The 22,133-nt window shown below is 39.7% G+C and overlaps 1 protein-coding gene across 11 annotated transcripts in view; it reads right to left on the bottom strand.

Moving 5' to 3' along the window:
• LOC101884065 (uncharacterized) overlaps positions 1–16,243 on the bottom strand; it is a 29,281-nt gene extending 13,038 nt beyond the window's left edge. For 2 of the 11 annotated variants that reach the window (XM_073911005.1, XM_073911012.1), the window contains exons 1-2: positions 3,534–3,688; positions 1,491–1,778 (exon numbers count right to left, since the gene is read on the bottom strand). In XM_073911005.1, the coding sequence (XP_073767106.1) occupies positions 1,491–1,778; positions 3,534–3,618 (373 nt within the window). In that variant the 5' untranslated portion in view covers positions 3,619–3,688. Of the gene's footprint in view, positions 1–1,490; positions 1,779–3,533; positions 3,689–4,651; positions 5,004–12,397; positions 12,610–13,137 lie in introns of those variants that run through there. The other 9 variants (XM_005169086.6, XM_073911004.1, XM_073911002.1 and 6 more) reach the window with 9 other exon arrangements.
• Positions 16,244–22,133: the final 5,890 nt, after the last annotated feature.

The raw sequence follows: 22,133 nt of genomic DNA, 5'->3' as shown, positions 1-22,133 counted from the left end.
TGTTGGTGTTTTTGGAGCATTATCTTCTCATTTGTGGTCAGATATTCAGATATCTGATGGGTATCTGATATTCAGGTCAGATACTATTACCTTTTATTTAATAGGTTACATAATTTAAATGTAATGAACATTTTTTTAAGGGTCAGATCTACACTATAAAAAATCTGTGATATTTTTTATCCCAATTTTTGTTTTAACTGTCACATCAACCTCAACATTGCTTTGTCACTTTTAACACTCTGCTATTGGTTCCCATAGTCACAGGGGCTATTATCACAACTTATTTTTCTTGTTATCTTGACAAAACGATTATTTTATTATATTGATAAAGAACAAAACATTTCTTGAGTTTACAATCTACCTTTTTCTGCTTATTCTAAGAAGATGTCCTAGACACGCATACAGTAACTTCATATTCTGTTATTTCCAGGGATTTGCTCATATATTCATTCATTTTTAGTCAGCTTAGTCCCTTTATTAATCAGGGGTCGCCACAGCGGAATGAATTGCCAACTTAACCAGCAAGTTTTATGCAGCGGATGCCCTTCTAGCTGCAACCCATCTCTGGGAAACATCCATACACACTCATACACTTCTTACACAATTCACCTGTACCACATGTCTTTGAACTGTGGGGTAAACTGGAGCACCCTGAAGAAACTCATGCAAATGCAGGAAGAACATGCAAACTTTACACAGAAATGCCAACTGACCCTGCCAAGGCTCGAACCAGCAACCTTCAGCACTACCTACTGCACCACTGCATCGCCCAGGGATTTACTTTTTCAAAGTAATTTTAAATAACCTGCGGAAAGGACATGTTATCCCATTCATACATTCAGCAACTTATTTTGTGCCATCTAGAACTTATTTTGTGTCATCTAAAACTTGCTCTCTAAAATGGTAACAGTTGTGGTATATTATTGTAAATAATGATATATAATCATATGAATGCACAATAATTATGAGCATGTGTGTTTGTGCTCATATTATGGTTTTTCTGAACACTATTAATGTGTTGCATGAATGCACGTCTCGAAATACAGACTTAACTGCTGCTCTTAGCAAAACACTTGTGTTTCACCTTTATCATACACAATCATTAGGTTACATGAGGAAGATTCTGTTTAAAAGGCTTGAGTGTTCATTTCACATGTTTCAATGATACACTGGGCAGGTATTAAATTTAAACTTATAAAAATAATGAATACATAAATAAATAAAAGCAAAAAAGTTAAGTTGTGATAATGAGAAAACTATTTTTTGTTATGTCTCGATCACGAGAAAATTAAGTAGTGATCACTAGAAAACATGAGAGAAAAATATTTGCATGCATGGCCTCTTAGGACTTCCGTAAATGTTAGATGTCAATTTGATGTTGTTTTGACAAAGGTAGTCAATAGACATCAAATCAATTAGTATTTTTGACATTTGACGTTTTTTTGATATCATTTTTAATGTCAAGGTGCCAGCTGGGTTTATAGCAGTACCTGGTGCTCGTCGCCCCATTCCCAGAGGGGCAGTGGAAGGCCTGGGGGTTAAATCCAGAGGGACTCTCTGTCTGTATACACTGCTTCTTGCCCTCTCTCTCTTCTCTGTTCTTTTTATCCCTACGTATGTTTCCAATACCTTCAGCTCACTCTCTGTTTTAGCACAGTCTCTACTGAGCTGCTGTCCTCGAGCAGAAGTGGAATGAGGCCTGTCTTTCTCATCTTTATGGGGTGATGATGTGGAGCAGTTGGAGGGTCGTGGTGACAGGACACATCGCACTCCACATGCTGTGAAAACACAAACGCTGATCTTGATTAATAGGGTTTAAACGGCTTTAACTGCAGCCGCTGCCAGCAACAGCTGAATCTCAGTAAAGTATGAGGTAAATTACTGTTAAGCAGATGGATAATAAGCAGGATAAATAGTATCGCTGTCATAGAGTTTGATGTTTCATGAGTTTTTTTCTTCAATAACTTTGTTTAAAACCTTAATAAGAGAGTAAAAAAGCACATCTATTTTCATATATTATTTAGTAGACACATATGTGCTAGCATTACGAAATCTCAGACACTGGTTTGGATAAAGAAAGCTCAGAGTACAGAGACTTTAAGGAAACATGAAATAGATGATTTTTCAAGCTATCCCATTCTTAGAAAAGAATAGAATAGAATAGAATAGAATAGAATAGAATAGAATAGAATAGAATAGAATAGAATAGAATAGAATAGAATAGGTTTCCCAGAGATGGGTCGCGGCTGCAAGTGCATCCGCTGCGTAAAAACTTGCTGGATAAGTTGGCTGTTTATTCCGCTGTGGCGACCCCAGATTAATAAAGGGACTAAGCCGACGAGAAAATGAGTGAATGAATAATAGAATAGAATAGAATAGAATAGAATAGAATAGAATAGAATAGAATAGAATAGACATTTTTTCCAGTATTGGGTTTTGGCTGGCAGGCATCCGTTGTGTTAAACTTAAGCCGGAATAGTTGGTGGTTGATTCCACTTTGACGACCCCTTAACTGAAGAAAAATTAATGAATGATGGACATTTAGTTTGCCCTTTGTTATTTTGACCTATTTTACATGCTGTTCCATTTGTTCCTACTTTTAGTTTATTCCCTTGGCTACTACTTGTTTCATTGATTGTGTTCACCTGTGTCTTGTTTGGTTACCCATGTGTTAAATGAAAATGATTGAATGAATTGGAGTTTTGTTTGAGTCTGTTTGGTTCCATTCGCTCCCATTTTATTTCGGCTACTCGTTGTTTCATTGATTGTGTTCACCTGTGTCTTGTTTAGTAACCCATGTGTTTATATCCCTTATGTCCTTGAATTATTTGGCTATATCTGATATCAACCCTTATACTCTCACACCCTAATAGTGAATGAAAATGAGTGAGTGAAACAAATTGGGTTTTGTTTTGGTCTTTTGGCTTTTGCTTTGCTGGTCTTATTTTTATATATTAATTTATGTAAAATAAGGTATTTCTGCATTTAGATCCTACTCCCTTATCCTGACCTTGCTGTGAATATAATATAATATAATTTAATATAATAAAATATAATATAATATAATATAATATAATATAATATAATATAATATAATAATTTTTTTTTCCAGTACTGGGTTGTGGTTGAAAAGGCATCTGCTGTGTAAAACATATGAATGAATAATGGACATTTAGTATGCCCTTTGTTATTTGAACTATATTAAATGCTATTCCATTTGTTCCCATTTTTTAATTGATACCTTGGCTACTACTTGTTTCATTAATTGTGTTTACCTGTGTCTTATTTATTATCCATCTGTTTATACCCCCTCATTTCCTTCTATTCTTTGGCTGTTGTTCTGTCTCAATTTCCATACTATCCATCCTAAATAGTATTCGAAAATAGAATTATTATGTCCCAAACCATAGTATGTAAAAAAAAAGTATGCCAAGGTTCCTGGATGGTTTTCTATTTCCAGTTAAAATTCGAAGCGTAGAAGCATCCATACTCTAACCGCTAATATTGCCCACAATATATTGCTCAATACATACCCATGTGTTTATATCCCCTCATGTCCATCAATTCTTTGACTGTATCTAAAATCACTCCTATATATTTTCTCACTATACCATACATTAGTCTACTAATGTGGTCTAATTAATAGAGGGAATGAAAATAATTGAATAAATTGCAGTTTTGTTTGAGTTCGTCTGGTTCCACTTGCTTCCATTTTATTTCGGCTACTCCTTGTTTCATTGATTGTGTTCACCTGTGTCTTGTTTATTTACCCATGTGTTTATATTCCCTTATGTCCATCAATTCTTTGACAATATCTGAAATCAACCCTTATACTCTAACACACTATTCTCTACATTAGTCCACTAATGTAGTCTACTTGAAGAGTGAATGAAAATGAGTGAGTGAATTGGAGTTTTATTTTGGTCTTTTGATTTTTGCATAGCTGTTGATGAATCCATCTTATTTTCATTTATTAATTTATGTAAAAGAAGTTATTTCTGCATTTAGATCATAATCTAATAACCTGACCTTGCTGTGAATAATATAATATAATATAATATAATATAATATAATATAATATAATATAATATAATGCTGTGTAAAACATATGCCAGAATAGTTGGCAGTTCATTCTGCCGTGGTGACCCTCTGATAAATTAGGGACTAAAATGAATGAATAATCAACATTTAGTTTGCCCTTTGTTATTTGACCTATATTACATGCTGTTCCATTTGTTCCCATTTTTAGTTTATTCCCTTGGCTACTACTTGTTTCATTGATTGTGTTCACCTTTGTCTTGTTTAGTTATCCATGTATTTATATACTCTCATTTTCTTCAATTCCTTGGCTGTTGCTCTGTCTTAATTTGCACACTTTCCATCCTAAATAGTATTTAAAATAGAACTAATATGTCTTAAACCATAGTATGTTAAACAGAGTATGCCAAGGTTCCTGGATGGTTTACTATTTCCGGTAAAAATTCAAAGTGTAGAAGTGTCCATCTGGAACATATTTTTATCCACATTTTCCATCTTCAATTTCATCTGCAATTTAACCTGTTATGAGTATAATATAATCTACTGTGTACATTATATTTCATATTTATAATTTTATGCACATTTTAGATGAGATAATTAGACAATGAGTTACCTATGAGCAGAGCTTTTTTGGCTGCGAATGACTTCCTGGAATTTATTTCCGAGGGGTTTCTCGAGTCTTTTAAGACCTTCCCCTGAAGCATGCCGTTACTATAGGCACCAGTGTTTGGAGAGGATGATCCATGTTGATGTATTGGAAATGTTTTAGGAGCGGGGACTCCTGTCTGGTTTGTGACCTGGAGCTGCAGTCTTTGTTTCAGTACGGAGTTCCATGCCATTGAGCCTGTTGTTCTGACGGATCCTGTGTGGTCTATAAAACTTCTCACGGGACAGAAATGCATCGCGTGGCTGTGCCCGTTTTTGTTCATGGGTCAACATTTGACGTCATTGCTTATAAGTTACACCTAGAGAATGTTAGAGAAAAAACAAACAGTCATTTATGAACATAAATCTTACTCTAATGTGCTGTTATGTTTTGCCTTTTGAATGAACAAGATACTTATGCCTTTAAGGGCATATTCCTATAAAAGGGTAAACCAGAGTTGAAGTAATATGTTCTGCTTAAACTCAGCTTTATTAATGATGACTTGATTATTTGTACAATAGAAAAAAATAAAGATGATGCAACCAAACAGTATGAAAATACATCAAATTTTAACCATGATTTTATCATTAACATACAATTTATCCAGTTTATAAGTGATTTGTTTTCAATTTATAAGTGAACACACCGCTGTGGTGAAAAGAAATTGAATAAGATTTTTTGTTTTGTTTTAGAGTAGAAAAAACTTTAAGCAAAACTGGAAATGAAAAAAAAAACATGAGATAGGAGAAAAAAATTATCAGGTTTTCTGTGTTCATTCACAAAAAAAAATTGCAAGCAAAATTTTAAGAGATGTTATGGAGGGAAAACATAAGAAATGTTTTAATGCTATTGTTAACAAGTGCAAGTTTCTCAGTGGATAACAAATGAATTGAATCCAAGAACCCTTTGAAATAATTAGTACATCAAAATATTCCCAAGATCATTTCAGAAAACAATACAAAAAAATTAAATACTAAAAATGTGTACACTGTAAAACCAAAAAAGTTAATGTAACTCAAACCATTTGAGGAAATCGATTGCTCATTCCATTTGAGTAAACAAAACAATTTAAGCACAGTAAAACACAATAAATGAGGAGAACTCAAACCAACTGAGTACTGTAAAACTCAATAAGTTAAGGCAACTCAAACTGTTTGAGGAAACCGATTGCAACAAACCATTGGAGTTAAAAAACGAATTTATATGAGTACTGTGAACTTACTCCATTTAAGTTGAAGTAATGAGGTATTTAATTAACTCATTACCTTCAACACTGAGTTCAAAACTCTTATCAAATTAGTAGAATTAACTTTCAGTCAATTCTGAGTTAACTACACTTATTTCATTTCATAAAGTTGACTGTTGGGTTTTGCAGTGTATAAAAATATATTAAAAAAATTATTTTAATGCAAGAATTCATGTTCTGTGAAGTAAAATATCCATTTGTGTCATCGTTAATGCACCATGATGCACCGAGATATCAAATTGAACTGAAGAGATGGCATGATAATCATAACTGAACTGAACTGAACCGAACTGTGAGGCCAATGTTCACACCTCTACGAAGAAATGCTTAATATACAAAGGAAATTGCAATTGCAAATTAATAATTGTTACGAAATATTACAGATTATTCTTCATTTGTAACCTTTGAACCAAAAAATGTTCAAACGTAATCATCTTACTGTGATAATGAAAAATTAAATGATTTCCATATTTCACAATTGCGGCTTTAACATTTTATCCAATATATTAAGACATTAAATGAGATCGTGAAAATGTACTAGAATGAGAAATGACCCTCCTAAAACCTGGATTATCTGTAATTCTGTGCCAGTATGGCTTATTTAAAGAATGTACGTTACAGCTGCTGTCTGCATGTGCTCAGCGTTTTGATGTTTTATGATTTGGACAGTGAGCTCAGCTATAATCCAATGATGAAAAGACTTCTGGATCGCATATGGAATGTGAGGTCAACAGTAACACCAATCAGGCCCTCATTATTAGTCTTTAATTAGCTCATCATTCTAAAGATGTTCTGGCTTGTTTTGCTCTTCGTGCCACATGTTGTAGAAAGATGTTTGGGCAGTTAAGTCTATTTTTGTGCTTTATATGATGTTAAAGGGTTCATGAATATTGTTTTGAGAACCTCATACAGTGTTGACAAGAAGTTTTTTTTTTTTTTTGAAGTTATAAACAGCTTGGAATTATGCATTTAAAAATTAAAAGAAGCAAACAAATATACAGTCAGTATCACTCATTAATAATTGTGTCACCGACTCGGTCCCAGTCATTCCCCTCGCTGACCAGCAGAGGTCACCATCTCCGGACTTCTAACCATTACGTCATCCATTTCACCTGATCCCTGCACTCCTGTTCTCCATTCCACTAATGACCCACGTACCACATATAAGCAGCTCACACACACACTTCAGTGCGAAGTCTTGTTTAGCCCCGGCCAGCATTTCTGAGCGTTCTATCCTGCCTGATGTCCCGTTTACCACTTCAGCCCGTTTCACGACTCTGCTCTGTCTTCTGCCTGCCCTCGACCAAAGCCTGTTTCCTCGGACTCTGATTCTCGCTGCCTGCCCCTGACCAAAGCCTGTTACACGGACTCTGAATCACGCTGCCTGCCTCTGACCCAAGCCTGGTAATCACACTGCGTCTGTTATCTGCTAAGTCTCCTTTGATGTGTATGTTGTATGTCCGCACAGCCGTGCGTGTTGTTGATGTTTAAGTGTGACTTAATAAATACTGCAAAATGGATCCCTCCGTGTCAGTCTCCCCGTTACAGAAGACTTCGCCCAACACTGATCCCGCAGCCATCCAGGTTTTGTCTCACGAAGTCACAACACAAGCTCAGGTATTGTCCACACACCAACAACAACTAACACATCTAACTCAGTTAACAGACGAACTGGTGAAATCCCTACAAAACCTGCAAGCTGCTGCCACTGCGCAACCCACCGCCAACTACTCTCCAAGTCCACTTGTTGTTGCACAACCCCCGATGACTCCCGGAGTTCGATTGGCATTCCCTGACAAGTTCTCAGGTAACCCAGCAAAATGTAAAGGCTTCCTACTGCAATGTAAACTGTTTATCGCCCAACAGCCCCATCTGTTTAAGGACGAGAATGGGAAAATTGCTTTTGTGTGCTCACTGCTCACTGGGAAAGCGCTAGACTGGGCTACTGCAGTTTGGCCAGACAGTACCCCGATATTTCCCTCGTTTAATGACTTTCTCAAACGTTTCTGCACTGTGTTTGATCATCCGGAGGGTGGTTGTAACGCTGGCGAGGAGCTACTGTGCATCCAACAGGGAGATCGCTCCGCAGCTGGCTGGGCTGATGATCCGCTTACCACGCTCTACAGAAAAGCTTTAAGACCAGAATTGCAGAAAGAGATGGCATGTCGTGACGAGGGAAAAACACTGGATCAACTAATCGAACTTTCCATAAGGTTAGACACTCTCCTCCGCACTCGCAATCCACTGTGATCAATTGCTTCCAGTCCTGTATCCCCTGAGACCTCCGCTGAACCCATGCAATTGGGTAGAACCCGCCTGAACCCAGAGGAGCAAGAACGACGGAGAAGAAATCACCTGTGCATTTATTGCGGACTTCCAGGTCATACGAAGGTTTTATGTCCCAACAAGCCTCTCCCTAAAACCCTCTCGGTGAGTGCAACCACTATGTTCACTACCACTAATAATGTTATGAATTTGCCTGTCATTCTGAGAAACAATGGAGATGAAATTGAGACTATGGCCATGATCGATTCAGGAGCCGCTGGCAACTTTATTGATTACACGTTTGCCACCACTCACTCCATTCCTTTAACCTCCTGTGATTCCTCCATAGCCATCACTGCTGTAGACGGGCGCCCTTTGGGAGAGGGACACATAAAATTCCAGACTCAACCAATCTCTCTTCAAACAGGCTCTCTCCATGAAGAGGAGATTTCCCTTCTTGCCATCGACTCCCCCAAGCACTCTGTAATTCTTGGGTTACCATGGCTACAACAACATGACCCTCAAGTTTCCTGGAGAACTGGTGAGATCACAAAATGGAGCAATCAATGCTTTACCCAATGTCTGCATTCTGTTTCCCCTGTCCAGATCAACACAATTACCAACACCGAAGACCCTGAACTCTGTCATGTTCCTGATGCTTATCATGATTTAACTGAGGCATTTAATAAACAGAAGGCTACCAAGCTCCCTCCACATCGTGAAAATGACTGCCATCGAACTACTACCAGGCACCACGCCCCCTCGTGGTCGCATTTTCCCCCTCTCTCAACCTGAAACTGAAGCTATGAAGAATTACATCTCTGAGGAGCTGGAAAAGGGCTTTATCCGACCATCTACCTCACCCGCTTCAGCAGGCTTTTTCTTCGTCAAGAAGAAGGATGGCAGCTTACTCCCATGCATTGATTACCGAGGCTTAAATGAGATCACAGTCAAATACCGCTACCCCTTGCCATTGGTTCCAGCCGCCCTTGAGCAACTCCGATCCGCCCAGTATTTCACTAAGTTGGACCTCCGTAGTGCATATAACCTCATCCGCATACGACAGGGAGACGAGTGGAAAACCGGGTTCTCTACAATCGACGGCCACTATGAATACCTCGTTATGCCCTTCGGCCTAGCAAACAGTCCTTCCGTGTTCCAGGCTTTTGTAAATGAGGTATTTAGAGACATGCTCAACAAATGGGTCATAGTGTATATTGACGACATCCTGGTCTACTCAAATTCGCTATCTGAGCATATTCAGCACGTCAGGGCAGTGCTCGAACGCCTCATTCAAAACCAGCTATATGCAAAGATCTCCAAGTGCGAATTCCATCAGACCTGTATTTCGTTCTTGGGTTACATCATCAGTCCCGAAGGCGTGGCCATGGACCAGCAAAAGGTCGACTCCGTGACACAATGGCCACAACCCGAAACCCTAAGACAACTGCAACGATTCCTGGGCTTTGCTAACTTCTACAGGCGCTTCATAAGAAACTTCAGTTCAGTCGCTGCTCCACTTACCGCCATGGTAAAAGCTAATAACGCTCGCCTCAAATGGAACCCAGACGCTGTTCGAGCGTTTACTCAGCTCAAAACCCGCTTCTCCAGTGCACCCATTCTGCGTCATCCTGATCCCGAGCAACCCTTTGTAGTTGAAATTGACGCATCCAACACTGGAATTGGAGCCATCCTGTCCCAGAGATCACTAGTTACGAAGAAGCTCCATCCCTGTGCCTTCTATTCTCGCAAGCTCAACTCCGCTGAACGGAACTACGATGTGGGAAACCGAGAACTCCTCGCCATGAAAGCCGCGCTAGAAGAATGGAGACACTGGCTTGAAGGCGCCAAACATCCCTTCACTGTGATCACCGATCACAAAAACCTGGAATATATCCGCTCCTGTAAACGTCTGAATCCTAGACAGGCTCGATGGGCTCTGTTTTTCACTAGATTCGACTTCCAAGTCACCTACATCCCTGGCTCAAAAAACATCAAAGCAGATGCTCTTTCCCGCCTCTCAGACGATGAAACCTCCGAATACAATGATGAACCCATAATCAAAGATCCTCTCATTGTCGCTCCTATCCAGTGGGACATCGAACATGAAATCCTTCAAGCCGCCGAAACCAGTCCCACACCACAATCCTGTCCTGAAGACAAGATCTTTGTTTTTCCGTCACTTCGAGAAAAGCTCATCTCCGAGGTACATGACCACCCCAGTTCCGGTCATCCAGGCAGCACAGCCACTGTACAATTGATTCAATCCCGCTATTGGTGGTCATCCATAAACAAAGACGTCATCAACTTCATCAATAAATGCTCACCCTGCCAAATGTCTAAACACTCCCGTCACCGTCCAGCTGGATTACTCCAACCCCTGGAGGTGCCACACCGTCCCTGGTCACACATCGCCATCGACTTCGTCACCGACCTACCCATATCACAAGGCAAAACCACCATCCTCACAGTAATAGATCGATTTTCTAAATCCTGCCGTCTCATTCCCATACCCAAACTGCCTACAGCCATGGAAACAGCCGAGTTACTCTGTGAGTATGTGTTCCGGTACTATGGTCTCCCCGAAGACATCGTGTCGGATAGAGGTCCCCAGTTTACATCCCGACTCTGGTCAGCATTCTTCAAAAATCTCCAGGTTAATATTAGCCTAACATCCGGCTATCATCCCCAATCCAACGGGCAGACAGAGCGCTTGAACCAGGAAATTGGCAGATTCCTCCGCACATATTGTCACTCTAACCAGAGTGAATGGGCTAAATTTCTCATGTGGGCAGAATATGCTCAAAATTCCCTAAGAAAGGCATCTACTGGATTAACTCCATTTCAATGCGTACTGGGCTTCCAACCTCCTCTCTTTCCCTGGTCCGGCGAGACCTCTGAACTCCCCGCTGTGGATACCTGGTTTAAAAACTGCGAAGAGGTCTGGAACGCAGCTCACACTCACCTCTCTCATGCCGTACGGCGTTTCAAGGAACAAGCCGATCGACACCGAAGTTCTGGTCCCATGTATTCCCCAGGACAATGGGTATGGCTTTCCACCCGTGACTTACGCCTCAAACTGCCCTGCAAGAAGCTCAGTCCCAGGTACGTGGGTCCATTCCAAATTGAAAGACAAATATCTCCTGTTTCGTTCAGACTGACACTCCCTAATCATTTTCGTATTTCTCCCACTTTCCATGTCTCTCTGCTCAAGCCTGCTGCTGGTCCAGCCGAGGCGGATAGGGAGGTGGCAGCCGGTGAACAGGGTCCCTTTCGTTGGGGGGGGGCTCTGTCACCGACTCGGTCCCAGTCATTCCCCTCGCTGACCAGCAGAGGTCACCATCTCCGGACTTCTAACCATTACGTCATCCATTTCACCTGATCCCTGCACTCCTGTTATCCATTCCACTAATGACCCACGTACCACATATAAGCAGCTCACACACACACTTCAGTGCGAAGTCTTGTTTAGCCCCGGCCAGCATTTCTGAGCGTTCTATCCTGCCTGATGTCCCGTTTACCACTTCAGCCCGTTTCACGACTCTGCTCTGTCTTCTGCCTGCCCTCGACCAAAGCCTGTTTCCTCGGACTCTGAATCACGCTGCCTGCCTCTGACCCAAGCCTGGTAATCACACTGCGTCTGTTATCTGCTAAGTCTCCTTTGATGTGTATGTTGTATGTCCGCACAGCCGTGCGTGTTGTTGATGTTTGAGTGTGACTTAATAAATACTGCAAAATGGATCCCTCCGTGTCAGTCTCCCCGTTACAAATTGTAAAGAGGATTCACATTGATGAACTTGATAAAATATTAACAAATTATTATTAATTAATTAATTTTAAGCTAATTAAAAAGAGTTTTATAAAGGAGTTTTTACATATATTGTGTTCGTCATTTGCATAAATTGTGCCCAAACTATATATATACTAATATGCGGTGGGGGAAAGAGTGCTGAAAAATCAAACTCAAATACTATTACTTGCAAGAAGAGTAATAATAATAATAGTAATTCCTTACATTTATATAGCTCTTTTCTGGACACACAAAGTGCTTTACACATTGCGGTGAATTTCCCCCTGGCACGCATCCAGATTTGGCCAGAATGCCAGGGTTAAACCCCTACTCTTATTCGAAGGCCATTCTGCCAACAACCACAGAGAGTCAGGACCTTGGTTTAACATCTCATTCGAAAGACACCACTCACCAGGTAATCTATAGAGTCGCTGTCACTATACTGGGGCATTAGAACCCACACAGACCACCGGTTGAGCGCTCCCTGCTGGTTTCACTAACACCACTTCCAGCAGCAACCTAGCTTTCCCATGTGGTCTCCCATCCAGGTACTGACCAGCCCTGCTTAGCTTCAGTGGGCAACCATGTGAGAGTTGCAGAGAGCTAGCGGCCGAGTAAAAGTATCTGTTGTGAATATTAATCAAAGTATGAGTAAAAAGTAGCCCTTTTAAAACTACTTAAGAGTAGTGAGTAGTGAATATTTTGCTGTGAAAAGCTGATGCATTTAAATGTAATTTGTAGATGTGTGTGTGCGTAAACTATTGACTGTAAAATATATGGACGTAGTATCCGTGACGTCATCCATAGGTTTCTGAAGAGAACAAAAGAAGCCACAAATAGGCGCGGCCAACAGTCACCATTTTGTTCGCGCGTCAACGCACCCACGGCGGGATACCAAACTAGAGCAAAGAGGCGGAGAGTGAGCGGAGTGCTGGTGGAGTGTGTGTGTGTGTGTGTGTGTGTGTGTGTGTGTGTGTGTGTGTGTGCGTGTGCGTGTGTGTTTACAGCAGTTTGACTGATAAATATGAATTTGTAGCTCAATCATTTGCCCGCAAAGCAGCATTTCGCATTGTTTACATCATTGCTACGGCATACCGTTAACGCTAGACACTGTACATGTAATGATCAATTTAAACAAATAAAAACACTTACTTGTAGCTTACAACTTCTGCTTTGAGGAGAATTTACCCAATTCCAGCACTGAACTGGGAGAGATTCTGGAGCTATTTTGTCAAATCATGCTTGCTGTGTGTTTCATAATTCTCTGGAACATAATTAATATTGAACTAAAGGCGCTTCTGTCGTTGTGTCGTGTCCTTTGGAAGCCCAAATACAGAAACAGACGAAGCTCTGTGGAAACAGCTGTGTTTAGACGCATTTTTAGCTTCATCTCTGCTGTAATGTTACAGTGCCTCTGGCCACGGCCCTTACCTGTGCAGTGTGGGATGCGCAGTAAACGAACTTGTGATCTCACAGGAGGTGGAAGTATTTTTTGTAGTCCCCAAAATTTGTTAATTGTAGGCTTTGCTATGCTAACTCTGTAAAAACCAAGGTGTCCCTTTGCATTGAACTTAGAACATTTTACATTCAGAGATGTTGTTTATGTTCACACAACTACATTACACATCAACTAAAGTTTAAAATATGAGATCGTAGTGGACCACCCCTTTAAGGCCATTCCGGTCCTCATACAGTAAACATCCTTCATTTTCTTATCAGTGACATGAACAGTCTCTGGATTAATGCGTGTAAAGATTTTGGACATCTTCCTAGACACCTTTAATGCTTCCAAACAGTTTTCTGCAATTATAAATTGCATGTCTTGAGGTAGTTTAATAATTTAATTGCATAATAAAACTTTATAATTTGCAGGAGTAAGGTGACGTAGTAACGCAGTGGCGTTTCTGTGTGAAGTTTGCATGTTCTCTCTGCGTTCGCGTGGGTTTCCTCCGGGTGCTCCGGTTTTCCCCACAGTCCAAGACATGCGGTACAGGTGAATTTGGTAGGCTAAATTGTCCATGGTGTATAAGCGTGTGTGTGAATGAGTGTGTGGATGTTTCCCAGAGATGGATTATGTCTGGAAGGGCATCCGCTGCGTAAAAACGTGCTGGCATTTCATTCTGCAGTGGCGACCCCGGATTAATAAAGGGACCAAGCCGACAAAAAAATTAATGAACGAAGGAATTTGCTGGAGCATTCCTATCATTATCTTTTTTATGTTTTTATATTTAGCATAATCTACTTTCATTATTCACCAGATGTAATTCCTCTATTAATTGGATTATTTCTATTTCATAAGCTTATTAATTATTATTTGTATGATAAATAATGATCTCGTCCATTTAAACTCATGACTTTTGAGAAGTCTATGCACATAGACATATGAAATCCCTTGCATGTTCAAAACTAATTGCATATACAATCGTGAATTTTATTGTGTATGTTTGCATGAGTGTTATTTGGCACGCATCGAGGTTAAATTCATATGCAAGAGTTTTATGGCGCATATGCACAGATCTAGTTTGTATGTGCGCATGTATGTGGGTGAATGCATGCATCAAGTTTATGTATACGCAAGATTCAGATATTGTTTTGAACATTCAATAGTGTAGGTGTAAATGCGAGCAATTTATAGATGTATACGTACCTGTTTTATGTATGAGTTGATAAGCAAAGTTTGATTTAAATCCTACAGCCTCATAGCTATTGATCAATCGGCAGAAAAAGGGCGTCTCCGTCTCGTGCACGCCCACACGTTGAAATCTCGTTTTTTTGGTGTTCATTTTTTGATCAAACGAATAAATGCCTCGTTATTTTGTTTTTGTTTTATCTTTCTTTTAAGTCTCCGTTTTGAGTTAAAAACAGGATAACAGATGAGCTTTTGTTTTGTTTTTGTGCCTACAGAATAAACAGAAATACAAAATGTAAACTGTTTTTCTGGTGTTTCGTTTTCCAAAATAAAAGGGATAATCAAATTAACGGATGGTACATGGACCCAACAGGGTTCATTTCTGCAATGTTGCCTGTAAATAAACCTTAAAAAACGGAAAGCAAAACCAATATTGTGTGAGTGTATCCTAAGATTTGGGTTCTAAAATGTCAAAAGGAAATTCTGATTATTAATTCAAGACCCTTTTAAACATTATAAAGAATGTTAAGCAATACCTCCCCAAGACAACTGAATTGTAGCTGTTTTTATGCTTTGCACGCATCCATATGCTCACCATATATTGTCAAAATATTTGCCTTGATTTGACAAAATACAGAGAATTGCTTTGACATCATACTACACTGAATTACATTCAGAGTTCAATCAGAAGCTTTTTTTTTTTTTAGAAAGTCTGGCAATGTATCATGTGATCTTGAGAATAGGGGAAAATACATAGAGAAGGGCCCTCATTAGACCATTCCCATGCTCCTACCGAACACACACCATCTGTAAATCCTTAAATTATCCATCAAACAAAGAGATGCATACATTGTCTTTCATCTGGCCCAACCCTAAGAAAGGATTGTTCCTGAAAACCCCTCTGGTTCCTATGAGAAGCTTGTAGGAAGATTTCCTCACAGGCTTCAAATTTGTTGAATAAGTTTGCACTCTTACCTGCCAATAAGTCGCGGTCAAAAGTGGTTCTGTATAAAACACCAGGTTAAAAGAAGTAAAGATGTGTCATTGTTGAAGGCTTGGCCATCTTTGGAGTCTCCTTGGGAACTTTCAGCTTTAGTGTGTGATTTGTTTGGCGTCAAGTCTGGTGGCAAAGGTGAACGAGCAAGACCCATTATGTCACCAATGGATACAACAACAAAACCTTATATGTGCTCGATGTAATTATGAGTTTCAGTGTTAAACCAGGGCAGCGTTTCAGATCAGAATGTTCTGCATTTCCATGAGTTCACAAATGAACCTGTTCCAGAAAAATGTGTTGCGTGATTGATCCATGCATCTGTACTCCACATTCTGTGCATGCTGTCATTCGAAAGTTTCAGCAAACACCATTTAAACATTGTGAAACACAACGCATATGGATTAACATTCTGCCCGCTCTCCCTCCCAGCCTCCCACCCATTGTTAAACTGTCAGGGCATGATGATGATGGCTGCTTGCAAAAGAAAAGCATGTTTTAGATTTATAAGCATGTGTGTTCATTCCAACAGCATGTACCTTCTATTCCAATAACAATATACTGCTTTATCCATCTGTTACAATTACATGTAAGTGGCCTGATTTTGAATGTTTGCAGAGTCACATCTATTCACCAACTGTTAGCTTATCTGTCTGTCTTTTATAAAATTGGCCAGTGCATGCTCCGCCCCCTCCCCCATGATCCTTTGCTGACATAAGTCAAATCTACAAACATGCATCATCTTCAGGGCTCGACATTAAGGATTGCTCGTTGCCCATTGTTCGAGATGCCCGAGACAGTAGACAGGATTGTTACTGGCCCGCCTAAAGTTTAATTTGGCTGCAACTGTTTGTCAGTTGCATGCAAATAGGGTGCTTTCACACCTAGATGTTTGTTTCGGAACGCTTTCTTGTCTCGTTTGCCTAGTTAGCATGGTTCACTTGGCAAACGTGAATCCCACAATCATACTCGGATCCGCACCAAAGCAATCTGTCTGAGATCGCCTGAATCTTGGCTGGATTGAACTCTGAAGCAGAATCGATTGTAGTAAGAAAGCAAAGCGATATCACAGTGTATTATGGTTGTGTAATAGCCATATATATGGCTATCTGAAGAGAGAATCATGAGTAGGACGGGACGTCATCATTCCTATTGGTTAAAGATGGGTTTCATTTCGAATATGAAAGTGAAACTATGCTTAAATATACTAAGTGCTGTTTGTATTAGGCCTATTGTTTTTTCAGGTCATTTCTGCACATTAGCCTCTTTCACACATACAGACATTTCCGGAAAATTACTGGCAATTTTCGGGAAAGGTGTGTATGTGTGAACAGGCCCTTTTTGAAAATACCGGTAAATTCGTTCTGGCTATTTTCCGGAAAGAAAAGTTGTAACATTACTGGTAATTTGCCGGAATGCTGCGCTGTGTGAACGTAGAAGGAAGATTGCCGGAAAGAGCGCGTGCATGTCTAGAACCTGCTGACGTGAGACGTCTGCTTTAGCCAATCAGAACAGTCAGACGCATTCAAGTCTGCGCGGTTTATGAGAATAAAAGCCTTTGAATATTTTTCCAGACACATTTAGCTGCTAGAAATTAGTCAGGTAACGTTTAAATGCTCATCTTAATGCCATCCGTGTAAATAATTATCGATAAGATGCTTATGATAAACCGTTATTTGTTTACCTTCAAGCTTTGTGTGTGCCCGAGAAACAGCCCGTGAGCGCCAGCACACACACACATATCATGTACATCTCGACATGCGAAAGTGTTTCTCTATATGTTTTCATCGAAGTTGTTCACAATACTGATCCATCCACAGAGTTTGTGATTGTAGTCAAATGTTTACAAATACAAGCGCAGCCGTTTAGTGCTCCTTTCTGGTTAATGATGTCAGAATTTACCGTATTTTGGAGTGGATGTGTGCACTTTTTTGAATTTACCGGTAAAGTCGTTCCGGAAATTTTCCATATATTTACCGGTATCACTGTGTGAAAGGGACCACTGACACCTGGAAAGAAAGATCAACATTGATCTGCTTCATGATCAGACTGAAGTCTCGGTTCATCTGCTATAACTCTCTATAATTAAAGCCTATAATGCATAATTCTAGCCAACATTATTTTTAATAGATTGATTAATTTAACTGATTTTTACAAAACTTGACAACTGAAATGAGGCTATGTATGAGAAAGTCTTACCTCTGATTTATTTTTGTTGACGATGTGTGTGGGTGTCAAAAATTAAAGTAAACATTTTCGCTTATAATATATTTATGTGTTCAATTATGTTTTAGAGGCTTTTGACATATAATTTAAAATATGTGACTAAAGCCCCTTTCACACAGTGATACCGGTAAATATCTGGAAAATTTCCGGAACGACTTTACCGGTATATTCAAAAAAGCGCTGTTCACACAGGCGAGGACGTTACGGAAATTTTCCGGAAAAGAGCATTCACACATCCATTCCAAAATACCGGTAAATTCTGACATCATTCACCACAAATGAGCTTTAAACGGCTGCGCTTGTATTTGTAAACATTTGACTAAATTACAAACTCTGCGGATGATCAATATTGTGAACAACTTTCGCAGGATCACTTTCTCATGTCGAGATGTTCATAATATGTGCGTGTGCAGGCGCTCACAGGCTGTTTCACAGGCACACGCAAAGCTTGAAGGTAAACAAACAACGGCTTATCATAAGCATCTCATCGATGATTATTTACACAGTTGACATAAAGAAGAACATATAAACGTGATCTGACTAACTTCTAGCAGCTAAATGTGTCTGGAAAAATATTCAAAGGTTTTTATTCTCACAAACCGCGCGCACGTAAATGCGTCTGACTGTTGTGATTGACTAAAGCAGACGTCTCACGTCAGCACGTTCTAGACGTGCACGCGCTTATTACGGTAATCTTCCTTCTGCATTCACACAGCGCAGCATTCCGGCAAATTGCCGGTAATGTTACAACTTCTCTTTCCGGAAAATAGCCAGAACGAATTTAGCGGTATTTTCAAAAAGGACCTGTTCACACATATAACCTTTCCGGAAAATTACCGGCAATTTTCCGGAAAGGTCTGTATGTGTGAAAGGGGCTTAAGAAATATCTATTAACTTCTTTTTTGAAAGGGCCAGTAGGAATAAATCCTTAGCGTTGAACCCTGACTTTGCAGTACAGCTAATGTAAATTCCTTTGAGAGTATACAAAACAACCCAACAAAATTCATGTGGCTCAAATCCGGCCCACACCAGACACTTACATCTGGCTCACATGCCCTAACCCTAACCGCATGGAATGATGGCTCTTGTGCTGTCTGCTTCTGTTTGCCAGATCTGAGCCACAATTAAGCCTTAGCAATATCACATATCAGCCAGAATTGAACCAAATGAACCAGAACTGACCCTATTCTGGGCCACAGTTTGCGCTTATTCTGGCCCAGATCTGGCCTACACATTAGAATATACAATATTTAAAAAAGAAAAAAAATTAAAGAGATGCTAATAATTCTGACTTCAACTGTGTTTTAAGACAACTGGGACACATTTTCCATATCGTCTCTGGGCCACTAAGAACTAACGGCTGCATTAGCCAGAATTTACTGTGCCAAATATTTGCCAAAAGTGGTCCACATATGTTTTAAAATAACTGGGCTACATTTGCTATATTTCTCTGGGCCACATTAGGCTCAGAGCCGCAATAGCCAGAGCTTACTGTGCCAAATATTTGCCAAAAGTGGCACACATATTTCTTAAGATAACTGGGCCATATTTGCACTACACATGTGAACCACTTTAGGTTTAGACTCAGATTACCCTTAAATGACTATGCCACATTTTTGCCAACTGTGGCCCACATTTGTACTCCATCATTTAGGCCAAATTCATCATTTTCCCACATGGGCCACATTAGGCTCACATTCAGATTACATTTTGCCAAAAGTGCCAAGTGCAAAGTACAAGTGCCAAATCTTTGCCTTAAATGGCCCATATATTAATTAAAATTTTTGCACCCTCTTTGCCATTGTAAATTTTCTATTTTCATGTCATTTTGTCTGGGCCTGTGCTGCAGTGCTGCATAACTGCCTAAAGTGGCCCACATTCTTATGCTATCTAGGAAGTTTGTTATAGCTATGCAATATGACTTTAAATTTTGGCTTTTCAACATGCAGGCATGATATAATCACTCTGCCTGATGGGTTGTAGAGTGAGGAAAATGTGTTTTTATTATTTGAACCTTTCTCGAAATAGATGTTTTTTTTTTGTTTTTTTACCACTCAAATGAAAATACAAGCCAAATATATATCATTTAAACTAGATGTTGACTTAAGAAAGTCAGACCGGAAAGTTTACATGAAGTTTAGAACTTTGTTGGTAGCTAATAAGTAGCTGTTTTAAGAGTTTTTATATTGTATTTTTTATATTGTATTTAGCATTGCTAGCTTGTTAAGCACATTGTTAGTTTGTTACTAATGTTCATCACACATTGCTAAAACATGCTGCTAGTATGAAGTACGTACATATTGCTAGCACGTTTTAGCAATATGCATGTTGCATGTGTAGCAGAGGCCAGCTAGTAAGTGCCGTGCAGGTAAACCTCACTCCTCTGACCTCTAAAGGTGCTCTAGAGACAGACGCTAGAGACCATGGTCTTTAGCCTCCTTGGTAGAGCAAACAACTCCCATGCGGAAGGTCACCGGTTCAAGACCAGGTTGGGTGGCGTAGGCCCGGCGGGGTTACACATGTTGCAAGGGTGTTTATGTAAAATGTTGCTATGTGAGCAACAATTGGCATGTTGTAGCATTTTCTCACATGTTTACTGGTACCAATATCCCAGATGGCAAGCACTTTTGATCCAATTCTGACTAAAATGTGGCACTGTGGGCTCATTCTCTGCATTGGTGAGAAAATAACGGGCCAAAGCTTTGCCAACTTTTTACAAAACCCTTCTGTTTGACTGGCACATTTTCCTTGATGAGCTAGTCCCAGCTCAAAGGTATTTTATGTTGTTGGTGCCAATAGCCTAGTGCAGTGGTTCTCAAACTGTGGTACGTGTACCGCTAGTGGTACGCAGGCTTCCTTCTAGTGGTACGCGGAGGAATGAAATATGTCATGTATATGCTACACACATTTTAAAATTGATCAAAAAATGATGTATATAATGTGCCATATATGACATTTAGCCTATATTTCTGAGGTAATCTGCCACGTTTTTTAACTTTGCAGAGTTGTAGCTGCTTTACTGGGCCTACTACGCTACTCTATTTCAATACTGCTCATTTTGGTGGTACTTGAAGAGACAATTTTTTTCTGAGGTGGTACTTGATGAAAAAAAGTTTGAGAACCACTGGCCTAGTGGTTACGGTGACCTGAGTTTGATTCCCAGCACGAGGTCTTTAGCCAAGCCTTCCCCTCTCTCTGCTCCCAATACTTTCCTGTCTGTAACCTCCACTGTCCTATCCCAACTAAAGGTGAAAAACCCTTAAAAATAATTACCAAAAAAGAAAAGCAGTTTGTTCAGCAGGTCCGTACTCGGTTTAGTCATTGCTGTGATGTGTCCGCTATCGGTGTAATTGTGTGTCTCCACCTTTGGCCCAAGATCTGTGACAGGTCCACTTTGGATTTAGTTGCTACATTCCCCCCAAGTTTGTACTGTCAAAGATGGGCCCCTGTCAGAATGAAGGTGGCAGCTAAATTGTGATTTGTGTCAGGAGTTTGATTAGGCATGCTCCCTTTCCCAACTACAAAGAAGGATTCACTGACCCAAAATAGCTGTTCTACTTTGGTTAAAGTTAAATATTTTGCTTGTGCCTAAAAATGGTTGATGATTACTTGCAGGTATCGTAATGTTTGTCTAAAACTTCTGAAATGATGTGCACATCTGATATTCTTACACCTGAAAGAATGGGTTTTAACCACAGAGGTTCCAACTTCTGCCGAGTGACTAAAAAGTAATCAGCATGATGGTAAATTTCTGGACATTTCTGGTCAAACCATTCTTTTGCAATCTTACACCAAAAACTGTAGTAAGTGCAGAATTAATAGCTTAAAATGTGGGAGAGCGTTGATTTTATGTGATTGGATTGTATTGCAATATGGAGCAATTAAGTGTTGTTAAATCAAAAATAATTCACAAATACTTGAAAATAAAAATTATTTATTGACAATAATTCTCTATGGTTACAACTGAATTAGTTATAAAATAACTGTAAAATGGTAAAATATGAAATGAAAAAAAAAATGATAATAATTGTACCCAGCTTAAATGTAAAACTTAAGTTGCCAGATATAGATGAAGAGACAGGGGGAGGGAGAGACAAAGTAAGTAAGTTGGCCCCAAAAAGCCTGAGAGCAGTAGAGCCAGAGAAGATAGCCTCCAGAGCAGGAGAGGAGCAGAGCAGGAGAGACGCAGACCAGGGAAAAGGCAGACAAGGAAAAGAGACAGAGGCAAAATAGCTGGTAAACTTTGCTCTTTCTTGACTATGTGACTAAAGCCCAAATACTGAGACATTCAAACTGACT

This window comes from Danio rerio, chromosome 8 (genome assembly GCF_049306965.1).
Source record: "Danio rerio strain Tuebingen ecotype United States chromosome 8, GRCz12tu, whole genome shotgun sequence".
NCBI classification, from domain to species: Eukaryota; Metazoa; Chordata; class Actinopteri; order Cypriniformes; family Danionidae; genus Danio; species Danio rerio.
The sequence above is the reverse complement of the archived record's forward strand: the minus strand, read 5'-3'. Positions and strand labels throughout refer to the sequence as shown.